The 13,622-nt window shown below is 37.0% G+C and overlaps 1 protein-coding gene across 3 annotated transcripts in view; it reads left to right on the forward strand.

Annotated features, from left to right (window-relative positions):
• The window catches only part of DPP8 (dipeptidyl peptidase 8), a 62,908-nt gene that overhangs the window by 23,220 nt on the left and 26,066 nt on the right, over positions 1 to 13,622 (forward strand). For all 3 annotated transcript variants that reach the window (XM_059057716.2, XM_067029626.1, XM_059057715.2), the window contains exons 5-9: positions 5,364 to 5,537; positions 6,351 to 6,519; positions 11,187 to 11,297; positions 11,917 to 12,045; positions 12,602 to 12,663. In XM_059057716.2, coding sequence (XP_058913699.1) covers positions 5,364 to 5,537; positions 6,351 to 6,519; positions 11,187 to 11,297; positions 11,917 to 12,045; positions 12,602 to 12,663 — 645 coding nt within the window. The remainder of the gene's footprint in view (positions 1 to 5,363; positions 5,538 to 6,350; positions 6,520 to 11,186; positions 11,298 to 11,916; positions 12,046 to 12,601; positions 12,664 to 13,622) is intronic.

Raw genomic sequence — 13,622 nt, forward strand, 5'->3', positions numbered from 1 at the left:
TTGTAGATTTTGTAGTGTTTTCTATATATCATGTGTCATCTGTAAATAGAGATGGTTTTCCTTCTTCCTTTCCAACCCAGAAGCTTTTCATTTCTTTCCTTACCTAATTGCCCTGGCTAGAACCGCTAGTACAATGTTGGATGATAGTGGAGAGCAGACATCCTTTTTTCCCCTCATCTTGATGGGAAAACTTTCAGGTTTTCACCATTAAGAATCATATTAGCTATGGGTTTTTCATTGATGCTGTTTATCAGACTGAGTTAGTTCCCCATTATTTCTAGTTTGTTGAGTGCTTTTATCATGAAAGGGTGTTGGTTTTTGCATGAAAGGGTGTTGGTTTTTGTCAAATGACTTTTCTGGGTCTATTAAGAAGATCACATTTTTCCATTATTGTATTAATATGGTGTTTACATTGGTTGGTTTTTATGTGTTGAACCAAATTTGCATTCCTGGGATAAATCCCACTTGGTCACTTATAATCCTTTTAATACGCTTCTGTATTCAGTTCATCAGTATTTTTTTGTGTGATGATTAAACCTAATTGTTCCAGTAAATATGTTAAAAATTGAGTAAATATTCCAATTATCAAAGAAAAATTGTCAGAGTGAATTTTCTTTTTTTCTTTCCATGGTTTGAGCAAACATTGCAGTTCTGCAACAATGCTGATTTTGTCAAATTTAAATTTTCCTAAAAATGCTCTTCTATTTAGGTTAGATATGGGCACCATATTTAACTGTCCAATTATATATATATATATATATATATTTTTTTTTTACATCTTTATTGGAAGTTTATCAGTATTTTATTGAGGATTTTTGTGTCTTTAGTCATAAGAGATATTGGTCTGTAGTTTTATTTCCTTGTTATGTCTTTGTCTGGTTTTGGTATCAGGGTAATGCTGACCTCATCAAATGTTAGAAAGTGTTTGCTCCTGTTCTTTTTCTTTTTTTTAAGAAGAGTTTGAGAAGGATGGGTCTTAATTATTCTTTAAACATTTAGTAGAACGCATCAGTAAAGCCATCTAGTCCTGGACTTCTTTGTGGGAAGCTTTTCAATTACTAACTCAAATCTCTTTATTCATTATAGGTCAATTCAGATTTCCTACTTCTTCTTGAGTCAATTTTGGTGGTTTGTGTGTTTCTGGGTTTAACCATTTCATCTACATTATCTAATTTGTTGCTATTCACTTATTCATACTATTCCCTTGTAAACCTTTTTAACCCCATAAGGTAATTAGTAGCAACTCTCTTTCATTCTTGATTTTAGTAAATTGAGTCTTCTTCTTTTTGTATTTTTGGTCATTCTAGCTAAATCTGTCAAATTTGTTGATCTTTTTAAAGAACCAATTTTTGGTTTTGTTGAGCTATATTATTTTTCTGTTCTCTATTGTTTATTTCCAATTTAATGTGTATTATTTCCTCACTTCTGCTTGCTTTGGATTTAGTTTGCTCTTTTATTCCAGTATCTTAAGGTGGAAGGTTTTGTTTGTTTGTTTTTTATGCCACGTGGCTTGCGGGATCTTAGTTCCCTGACTAGGGATAGAACCTGGGCCCTTAGCAGTGGAAGCACAGATCCCTAACCACTGGACCGCCAGGGAACTCACTTAAGGTGGAAGGTTATTGATTTGAGATCTCTTTTTTAATATAGGCACTTATAGTTATAAATTTCCTCCTGAGCACTGCTTTTGTTGGCATCCCTTAAGTTTTGGTATATTGTGTTTTCTTTTATCTCAAAGTATTTTTTGATTTCCTGTGATTTCTTCTTTGATCCATTGGCTTCCCCCTCCATGTGCCAACATCTGGGACAACTGTAAGGCACACCTCATTTGGTTCCCATTTCTCAGGGATTGATGTCCTTTGTTGTCTGATGTCCAGTGTCTTGAAAACATGATTTCATATATTTTGTCCATTTCTGAGTTGCTTCAGATGCTAGAACATACCTGCTCCCTGTTATTCCATCTTGGCTAGAAGTGGAAGTTGGTTTCATTTTTAACATTTAAATCTCTGACCCTTTTGGAATATGTGGGAAGTGGATCCAGTGTTATCTTTTTGCATATGACTATGCAGTAATTCCAACTGATAAAATTTAAATCAGTAATCACTGATTTTAACATTTCATCTTTTACCCACCACTTCTTTCTTATTAATTTCTATATTCAGCTTTCTATTTTGGATTTTCTACTCTGTACCATTGTTCATTTTGTTTATTCATGTTTTAATTTTTTTAATATCTGGTAAAGCTAATCTTGTTCCTCATAATAGATCTTTTTCAGGGTTCTTTTTATCATCTTGCTTGATACTCTTTCAAATAATAAATTTTATAATCACAAAGTTATAAATGCAGAGTTCTCTTGTGAAAGTTAATTTCTTAGCTCTGAAATGTCTTGTGTTCTGATTATTAAACAGTAAGACATGTTAAGGGGACTTCTCTGGTGGCACAGTGGTTAAGAATCCGCCTGCCAATGCAGGGGACACAGGTTCAAGCCCAGGTCTGGGAAGATCGCGCATGCCATGGAGCAACTAAACCCATGGGCCACAACTACTGAGCACATGCACCGCAACTATTGAAGCCCGTGAGCCGCAACTACTGAGCCCACATGCTGCAACTACTGAAGCCCACGTGGCTAGACCCTGTGCTCTGCAACAGGAGAAGCCACCTCAATGAGAAGCCTGTACATTGCCACAAAGAGTAACCCCTGCTCACCGCAGCTAGAGAAAGCCCTTGTGCAGCAACAAAGACCCAAAGCAGCCAAAAAAAAAAAAAACCTGAGACATATTAAGTATGGATCAAGTCTGATGACATTCAGGGAGAATAAGAGGGAGAAATTAAAATATAATTATATACTCAAAATTGCTCTTGGTGTCAACGGAAACAGTCTTAAAAGATATTTAAAACAAAAAGATTAGAATTAATAAAACATTGGATTTTCTAGTTTTTTCTTTTGGAGCCTAACACATACATACACACATGTATATATACACACATATATGTATATATGTAATTAAATATTAATAAAAAAGTAATACAATGAATATTTAAAAAACTAGGTAAATTTTTAGCAGGATTCCAAGGTTGTCTCATTTTTAACTTCATTTGACATTATTTTAAGTTTGCAAGTATACACATGTATTTGGCATCCTTGAACAACGTTTACTTTCAGTATGCTAGCTTAATTTTGGAGACATACATTTCTGCCAATGAACTTGGCTACTTTTATTTTTTAAATTTTTTGTTAGCATATAGTTGATTTACAGTGTTGTGTTAGTTTCAGGTGTACAGCAAAGTGATACATATACATATATCCACTTTTTTTTAGATTCTTTTCCCATAGGGGCCATTACAGAGTACTGAGTAGAGTACTGTGCTATACAGTAGGTCCTTATTAGTTATCTGTTTTATATATAGTAGTGTATATATGTCAATCCCAATCTCCCAGTTTATCCCTCCCCACCCCCCTTACCCCTTGGTCACCATAAGTTTGTTTTCTACATCTGTAACTCTATTTCTGTTTTGTAGATAAGTTCATTTGTATCCCCTTGTTTTTTTAGATTCCACATATAAGCGATACCATATGATATTTGCCTTTGACTTACTTCACTCAGTATAACAATCTCTAGGTCCATCCATGTTGCTGTAAATGGCATTATTTCATTCTTTTTTATGGCTGAGTAATATTCCATTGTGTATATGTACCACATCTTCTTTATCCATTCCTCTGTAAATGGACATTTAGGTTGCTTCCATGTCCTGGCTATTGTAGATAGTGCTGCAGTAAACACTGGGGTGCATGTATCTTTTCGAATTATGGTTTTTTCCGGATATATAAACTTGGCTACTTTTTTTTTTTTTTTTAATTAATTTATTTTTTTTTTACTTTGGCTGCACTGGGTCTTTGTTGCAACCTACGGATGCGGGCTTAGTTGCCCAATGGCACGTGTGGATCTTAGCTCCCTGACCAGAGATCTAACCTGCGTCCCCTGCATTGGAAGGTGGATTCTTAACCACTGGACCACCAGGGAAGTCCCTGAACTTGGCGACTTTTAAAGTATTAGTTCTTGGGAGTTCCCTGGCAGTCTAGTGGTTAGGACTCTGCACTTCCACTGTGGGGGGCCAGTGTTTGATTCCCGGTCAGGGAACTAAGATTCCGCAAGCCATGGCACGGCCAAATAAAATAACATAATATAACATAACATAAAATAGTATTAGTCCTTGGTAGCAGAAACCATGTCTGTTTCCCTTATTTACCATTCCTTTATTTATCCCCTTATTTATCATAAAGAGCTCTTAGTGAGGGAAGATGTGGATGTAAATTTTTAAAACTATCACTTATTAAACTTTATATATATATTTTTTAAATTTTATATATGTGTCAAATAATATTTTTAGTTTGGGAAGGTCCCTCTTCATCATCAATCATTGATTACACATATTCTTTGAGGGAGATTTTAACAGATGCTTTAGGTAGGAAAGCAAAAATCAGACAGATTCTGCTCTCAAGTTTTTTTTTTTAATCTATTTCTAGTCAGAAATACTGAAAAAAAGTGAAAAACAAAATCATAGCCAAATGAGTAAAAGAGATAGTAACTCATATAAATTTCAAATAAGAGATCTATGTACACCATAGTGGATCAGGAAACTTTCCTGGCCAACGGTGAATTAGGGCTAAGGTTTTGGGATATCAGTAAAACTTGGATGGATAGAAAGAAAAATGGCCTCCGGTTGGGGGGGGGCGTGATGGAACAAAGGCCAGGAGCAGAACACTGCATATTGGGTTTTACATCATTGGTGTGACAAGCCTGACCTAAGGTTTTATTAAAGCAGTATTAGTGGATTAGTGGAAAGGTACTAATGACAGCTGATATTTGAGAACTTTACTCTGTGCCAATCATTGTGCTAAACATTTTACATATTTTTATCTAAGTTAATCTTCACAAAGCTGAAGTAGATGATTTATTACTACTTTGAAAGTGAAAAAATTACTTTTGAAGAAATTAAACTACTTGCCCAAAGTCAGACGTCTAATGAGAGTCAAAGCCTAGATTCAAACTGCTTGACTTCAGAGTCTGCTCTTAAGTGCATGCAGAACTGCTGTATTACATTTAAGTTGTAGAAGATATTGAATGCCAAGCCAAGGTGATGAGACTTAATTCTTGCTCTCTAATGTATACAGTAATCGTCTAGGGACCCTTTACCAAGAAGTTTTTCAGGAGACTTCCTGAAATAAATCTGTTTAAAGTTGCTGGCAAATTTTGGGATCACTCAAAATGTAAACTCAATAATATTGGAGATGCTAGAATTTCAGTGCTAAAAGCAAAAAGCCACCTTTCAGAAGACTGGAATGTGAGACTTTCTTTCTGTATTAGGCAACACTGGACTATGGAATGTATTCTCGAGAAGAAGAACTATTGAGAGAAAGAAAACGCATCGGAACGGTTGGAATTGCTTCTTATGATTATCACCAAGGAAGTGGAACATTTCTATTTCAAGCTGGTAGTGGAATTTATCACGTAAAAGATGGAGGGCCACAAGGATTTACTGTAAGTTGATGTTACTACTTGATAAATCTGTTTTGGGGTCCTAAAGTTATTTGTGTCCAAATCAGATAAGTAATTAAACAAACAAAAAAATCTTTTCGCCAATTGTTTACCACTACTTTAGTAGTAAAGAAAAGAAATATGGGTATTAATTTTAAGAGTTAATAGTTTTTTTCAGTGACATTAGTATACAATTTTTAAAATGCTAAAAACACTTGCTGTGTAGGAAGAATTAGTAAAGGGCATCAGTGCCATTTTTTGAGTAAGTGCTGAGGTGGATTTTCGAAGGTAATGATGTCACAGGACAATCCCTCTTTGGTTCCCCTAAAAGCTTGATTCATCTCAGTAAATGGTTTTAAATGTTTGATTTTATTCTAGGCAGTTTTAATGTGATATCAGAACTATTCTTCTGATAGAATTGTGATGATTCTAGCTTTCATTACATTTTTATGAGCAAATTATTTTATTCTGGTAAAATTAATTAGAAATATTTAATAAGTGAAATAGTCAAATAAGTGTTTAATAAAAGCATGTAACAAACAATAATTACTCTGATTAAACAGGTTTGGACAACAGAATTTATGAAGTGCTCTTATTTTATCTTTATTTCTGCTCCTGTTATGCTTAGCTTATTAATTCATAGAAAAAAATGAGTCCTTTCTTATAAGCTAAGGCATATGAAAGTACATTTTTCTGGAGAGCAGTTATTATAGTTGATATTGTACTTGGGATTATTATTCATTTTATAGGAAGGGCGCTGGTAAACAAATATGTATCAGCCTGATATTTGCCTTTAAATGTTGTTTACTTTTCTAGCAACAACCCTTACGGCCTAATTTAGTGGAGACTAGTTGTCCCAACATTCGGATGGATCCAAAATTATGCCCAGCTGATCCAGACTGGATTGCTTTTATACATAGCAATGATATATGGATATCCAACATTGTAACGAGAGAAGAAAGGAGGCTTACTTATGTGCACAATGGTAATTCAAGTTCTTCAAATCTACTTTCCTGAAAAGTATTTTTAAAATTTAATTTGCTTTTGCTTACATTTTCCAATTGAAACTTGCTAGGTGATCTTTTTATTTTATAAATTTATTTATATTTTATTTTTGGCTGTGTTGGGTCTTCGTTGCTGCATGCGGGCTTTTTATAGTTGTGGTGAGCAGGGGCTACTCTTCATGGCGGTGCACGGGCTTCTCATTGGAGTGGATTCTCTTGTTGCAGAGCACAGGCTCTAGGTGCGTGGGCTTCAGTAGTTGCAGCGTGTGGGGTCAGTAGTTGTGGCTCACGGGCTCTAGAGCACAGGCTCAGTAGTTGTGGCGCACGGGCTTAGTTGCTCCGCGGCATGTGGGATCTTCCTGGACCAGGGCTCAAACCCATATCCCCAGTATTGGCAGGTGGATTCTTAACCACTGCGCCACCAGGGAAGTCCTGATCTTTATATTTTAAACTTAAATCTTTAAAATGAAAAAAGACAAAAGTACAGTGGAAAACTGGTATGTACCACCTATATAATGCTCCCTGTTTTGTTTTTTTTGCATTACGCGGTCCTCTCAATGTTGTGGCCTCTCCCGTTGAGGAGCACAGGCTTCGGACGTGCAGGCTCAGCGGCCATGGCTCACGGGCCTAGCTGCTCTGCGGTATGTGGGATCTTCCTGGACCAGGGCACGAACTGGTGTCCCCTGCATTGTCAGGCAGACTCTGAACCACTGTGCCACCAGGGAAGCCCTGCTCCCTTGTTTTAAGGGTCATTTTCAGACAGCACAACAATAGCACCTCTGACCTGATTGTTCTTTTAGCCTAATAAGACTACCAGAATTTTCCCCAAAACTGTTCTTTCTTTTTTTTTTTTTTTAATTTGTATTTTTGGTTGTGTAGAGTCTTAGTTGTGGCACACGGGATCTTCATTGCAGCCTTTGGGATCTTTCATTGCGGTGCTCAGGCTCTTTGTTGCGGTGCACAGGCTTCTCTCTAGTTGTGGCATGCGGGTTCTCTCTCCAGTTGTGGTGAGCAGGCTCCAAAGCGCGTGGGGGTGAGCAGTTTGCGGCTCACAGGCTCTGTTGCCCTGTGGCATGTGGGATCTTAGTTCCCCGACCACGGATCGAACCTGCGTCTCCTGCACTGAAAGGCAGATTCTTTACTACTGGACTACCAGGGAAGTCCCAAAACTGTTCTGATTAAAATAAAATTTAATTTAAAAATTTAATCTTGTTTTTAGGAAAACAAACAAAAATCTAGTACACACTATAAGAACTTCTTAAAACTTTGTCTTTCCTTTTTGCAGACCCTGCTTAGTTATTTTGTCATAATAGAAAAAAATAAAACTTTCTGTATTGTGGAAATATTTAATTTTTATTGAAGTGACTATAATAATGCTAAGCAGTACTGAAAGCACAGAAAAGATGTGTATGTTTTTCTCCAAAGCTTTTACACAAATGAAAGATGGGAAATAGTGTACTGCTTCTTTTTTTTTTTTTTTTGAACATGTGAAATAGACCATTTTTAAAAATTTTTAATTAATTAATTTTGGGGGGCTGCATTGGATCTTTGTTCCTGCACGCGGGCTTTCTCTAGTTGCAGCGCGTGGGCTTTCGCTAGTTGTAGTGAGCGGGGTCTACTCTTCGTTGTGGTGCGCAAGCTTCTCATTGTGGTGGCTTCTCTTGTTGTGGAGCATGGGCTCTAGGCATGCAGGTTTCAGTAGTCGTGGCTCACGGGCTCTAGAGTGCAGGCTCAGTAGTTGAGGCGCACGGGCTTAGTTGCTCCGCAGCATGTGGGATCTTCCTGGACCAGGGATCGAACCCGTGTCCCCTGCATTGGCAGGTGGATTCTTAACCACTGCGCCACCAGGGAAGCCCTAAGTGTGTGTTTAGATAGAAAGGTAGGTAGAGGGTAAGCAACATCTCTCTTACCCCTCTTATTCACAGTAGGTTTCCAAGTGAAAGTCCCCTTTGGGGTGGGTGTAGTCAGTTGGCATGTGCATTTGTTTATTCTCTGCCTCCTATAATAGAGGAATTTAAAGGTAACTTAATACCAACCTCTACTCTCAAAGGACATATCTTATTGGGAGAACAAGATGATACCATTTACTCATCTAATTAATCTTAGTAATTGAGGTCTGTAGTAAGTGGTAGGGAGATATAAATGAGCGATACATAGTCTCACATCTAAAGGAGAACAAAATATAAAGCAGTATGGAAGGTATAACTTTGGAGTAGTTGAAAGATCCAAGAAAACTGAGTGCTGGTTTTGGCTATATCATTAATTCCAAAATTCAGAAACTCTGAAAACTGAGGTTAGTTTTCATTAGGTTGGTGCTAAAACTCATTTGGTGGCAAAACCTGACCTGAACTGACCTGAGGATATTTATAATCTTAATCCTACTTAGTGTGCCTATGCCTAAATTTGCTGCAGGAATATTAGTATATTTGATTACAGGGTATTTGATTACCCTGCTGGAGATGTGACATAATTATGCTTAGATGTATGAATATGAAAAAATCCTCCAAATTCTGAGTTCGAAACACTTCTGGACTCAAAATTTTTGGATAAGGGGTTATTGGTTTATATTGCATATTTGTTTCAGACAACATACAGAAAATACAGATAAGAGAACATAATACAGTGAAACTTGCCTATAAAATTAAAATCACTGCGAGATATTACTACACACCCGTTAGAACACCAAATGTTGGAGATTATACATTGCTAGTAAGAGTATAGAATAATACAGATACTTTGGAAAATTGTGTGGCAGTTTCTTATAAATTTAAAGATAAGTTCTTTACAGTACCCAGCCATTCCAGTCCTAGGTCTTTATTCAAGAGAAAGGAAAACTCATGTCCACATAGATTCTTATACAAGAATAATCATAGCATCTTTATTCATAATAGCAACTAGAAGCTGCTCAGACGTCCATTAACAGATGAATGGATAAAAGAACTGTGGTATACAATGAAATACCACTCAGCAATAAACAAAGTGTATACTGTATGATTTCACTTACATGAAATTCTGGAATATTCAAAACTAACCTATAGTGATAGAAATTAGATCAGTGGTTGCTTCTGAGGCAGGAATGGACATTGACTGGGAAGGGGCATGAGAAAACATTCTGGGGTGTTGGAAATATTCTGTGTCTTGATAGGGTGTGGTTATACAAGTATATGCATTTTTCAAAGTAAACAGTACACTTAAGATTTTGTAAATTATAAAGCAATTCTTTTTTTTTTTTTTTTTTTGCGGTACGCGGGCCTCTCACTGTTGTGGCCTCTCCCGTCGCGGAGCACAGGCTCCGGATGCACAGGCTCAGTGGCCATGGCTCACGGGGTCCAGCCGCTCCGCGGCATGTGGGATCTTCCCGGACCAGGGCACGAACCCGCGCCCCCTGCATCGGCAGGTGGACTCTCGACCACTGTGCCACCAGGGAAGCCCAAAGCAATTCTTTTTAAAAAGGTTGTTCATAGTTTCACTATTTGGAGAGGACCACATTTTGATTTATATCCTGACACTTTAAAAAGTATGTATTTGGGGCTTCCCTGGTGGCGCAGTGGTTAAGAGTCCGCCTGCCGATGCAGGGGACACCGGTTCGTGCCCCGGTCCAGGAAGATCCCACATGCCGCGGAGCAGCTGGGCCCATGAGCCATGGCCGCTGGGCCTGCGCGTCCGGGGCCTGTGCTCCACAACGGGAGAGGCCACAACAGTGAGAGGTTCGCGTACCGCAAAAAAAAAAAAAAAAAAAAAAAAAAAATGTATTTGTATAACACTTTTATAAATGGAATCAGTAAACATGTCGTTTAGTAATGTGCTTTTTTAAATTCAAGTATATTGTAAACATTTTCCCATGGCATGAAATCTTACATAATTATGGCTTTGTGGTTTTTTAGATAGATTGACTGATTGATTTTGGCTGCGCCGGGTCTTAGATGAGATAGACGTGGACTCTTAGTTGTGGCATGCGGGCCTCTTAGTTGCGGCATGCATGTGGGATCTAGTTTCCTGACCAGGGATCAAACCCAGGGCCCCTGCATTGGGAGTGTGGGGCCCTACCCACTGGACCACCAGGGAAGTCCCTAGATTGTTTTTTTTTAAAGCAAGAGTTCCCTTCAGACTATTTGCTGGAAACCTAAGTGTAAAACAGATAAAAGCTCATCTGCTTTGGTTAAATAAGAGGGAGGGGAGGGAGGAGAAATGGTGAATTACATGATCTGTAAGACCCCATTCTCCATCTAAAGATGTGCTTCTCTGTGTAGGAGAGTAAAAAGTCACCATGACCCTTTACATGTTTTCTTTTTCCCATGGTCTTAGCTAAATGGGAAAATAATAACTGACATTTATGGAACACATACTATGGCTCAGGCTTTGTTCTAAGTACTTTATGTAAAATAACTCATTTAATCCTCATAACAACCATATAAGGTAGGTTCTTACTCCCATTTATAAATGGGTACTGCAGTGGAACGTGATCAGGTGCTTTGCCCAGGGTCAGTCATTTAGTAAATGATGGAACCCAGATTTGAATTCAGTCCATTTGGCTCCACAGTTCACCACTATATTATAGCTGCCTTTCAGAATAAATGGAATCATTCTGCTTTGTACCTATGATAAGATAGAGAACTTCTGTGATAATTTTGCTTTTATGTTTGTCTAGAGCTAGCCAACATGGAAGAGGATCCCAGATCAGCTGGAGTTGCTACCTTTGTTCTTCAAGAAGAATTTGATAGATATTCTGGTTATTGGTGGTGTCCAGAAGCTGAAACAAGTAAGAGGCTTCAAAATAATATATTACAGGTCAATTAAAGTATTATGAGATTCAACTACCAATTAGTTAACTGCACATATTCTTAAAATAGATTCTGAAGTGATGAAGATTAGATGCTACCAGTAGTTATTTAGAATATTCAGGCTGTATCTCACCATAGTACCCCAAGTCCTTCAACTCTCCTTGCCAGTTTTTCATCTAGAAGCTGGTTGGTGGCAACATTGGTGGCAAAATAAAAAATACCACCCCTTAATGGGAGTTGCTGTAAAAAACATAGGGTTAACTAGAGTCTGCATGAACAGATGGCCAAATTAGTGTATGAATGGATCAGAAAAAAAGAGCACAAATTCCTCCTTTTTCTTGGTGTATTCACAAGGATTTTACTAGCTGAGAAACAGCTCTCTAAAGCAGTAGCTTTCAAACTTTTGACTATGATCTGGTTAGAAATTTTACATTCTAGCCTAATACATTGTACATATACTCTATACATAAAAGGCAGCATGTTTTATGTATAAACTATTTTTTCACTATGGGAGATATAATACTAGAGGGAATGGTCAATTATGGTTACTTTCTGGCATAATTCTCCTAAATTTTCAATATTTAATTTCCTTTTAAGTTCCCAGTGGCAGTAAAATTCTTAGAATTCTGTATGAAGAAAATGATGAATCTGAAGTGGAAATTATTCATGTTACGTCCCCTATGTTGGAAACAAGGAGGGCAGATTCATTCCGTTATCCTAAAACAGGTACTGTATTCCATTGGCATTTATATTCACTCATTCCTACTTTTCAAACAGATTCTTTCTGCATTCATCCAAAGGTATGATCAACATGGATATTTTATAGATTTAGTAAGGATGGGTTGTTAAATGTCTCTGAAGTAGATTTTTTAATTACAGGCTGATCCTTTTTAATTATTTCAAAGGTGAGGAAGTGCACAAAACTGATTATTTTAAGAAATGAATAAAGAAATACCTTTGCTAGGAAATAAAGATTTTTAAGGGATTATGTTCTTAATAAATTAGTAATTTTTCCCATATTGCTATTTACAGCGTTTCAATTGTGAAATGATACGAATTACTCTTCATTATGAACTAACTCTTGATGTTTTTCAGCCTCTTTTCTTTTATAGCCATACTAAAAATTATGAATTGAAAAGGAGTTTTGAGATTTTTATGCAATAAAGTCCTGACTATATGCAACATTCCTCATTTGACTAAAGTATAAAAAGGATTGATCTGGCAAAATTCGTTTGAATAATTCTGGATATGTATTACTATTCATTTATGTCTCTTTCTAAAGGCACAGCAAATCCAAAAGTCACTTTTAAGATGTCAGAAATACTGATTGATGCTGAAGGAAGAGTAAGTATAAAATGTTAACTTTTTGTATCATTTGACTAGTCTGTCAATAGAGATTTTAGATATGCTTTTTTATTTTTTGGACTTGTTGCACTTGCTGAGACATCTACAGATCATGATTTCAGGTTGACCTAATTTTCTACTTTGAAAACTTTCTGCTGGCTCCCAAGATAGGAATATGGGGATATGCATATTTACCACTCCTTTCCAGTATTTTTCCTCTTTGCCTGTGTTAATTCTCCAGATCAGTATTTCTTAAATAGTGGTTAGTGACCGGTGAGTTACCTTCTGTGTTGAATAGATGTCTACAGTAGATTAAATATCCCTCATTTCTTTATACTGCTACTTTCCATTTGGACAGATGCTTATAAGCTAAATGCACACAAAATTAATTTAAAAACAGTCTTTTCTGCTAGACTCTTTAAACAACTTTATTGAAGTATAATTTTATATATATACACACACACACAGTTGAAATATTTATTTATTTATTTGGCTGCACAGGTTCTTTTTAGTTGCGGCATGTGGGGTCTTTGCTGCTGCGTGCGGGATCTTTTTTAGTTGTGGCATGTGGGATCTAGTTCCCTGACAAGGGATCGAACCTGGGCCCCCTGCACTGTGAGTGCAGAGTCTTAACCACTGAACCGCCAGGGAAGTCCCTGAAATATAATTCACATACAATACAATTCACTCATTTAAAGTTTAAAATGGCCTTTAGTATATTCACAGAATTGTGCAGCCATCACCACAGTCAATTTTAGAACATTTTCATTACCCCTGAAAGAAACTCACATCCCTTAATCATCACCCCCAAACCTTTCCATGCCCCCCAACCCTGGGCAACCACTAATCTACTTTGTTTCTATGGATTTGCCTATTCTGGACATTTCTTATAAATGAAATCATACAGTATCTAGTCTTGAGTTCTTTGACTTAGCATCGTGTTTTCAAGCACTAATCAT

The sequence above is a fragment of the Kogia breviceps genome, chromosome 3, assembly GCF_026419965.1.
Source record: "Kogia breviceps isolate mKogBre1 chromosome 3, mKogBre1 haplotype 1, whole genome shotgun sequence".
Taxonomy (NCBI): Eukaryota; Metazoa; Chordata; class Mammalia; order Artiodactyla; family Physeteridae; genus Kogia; species Kogia breviceps.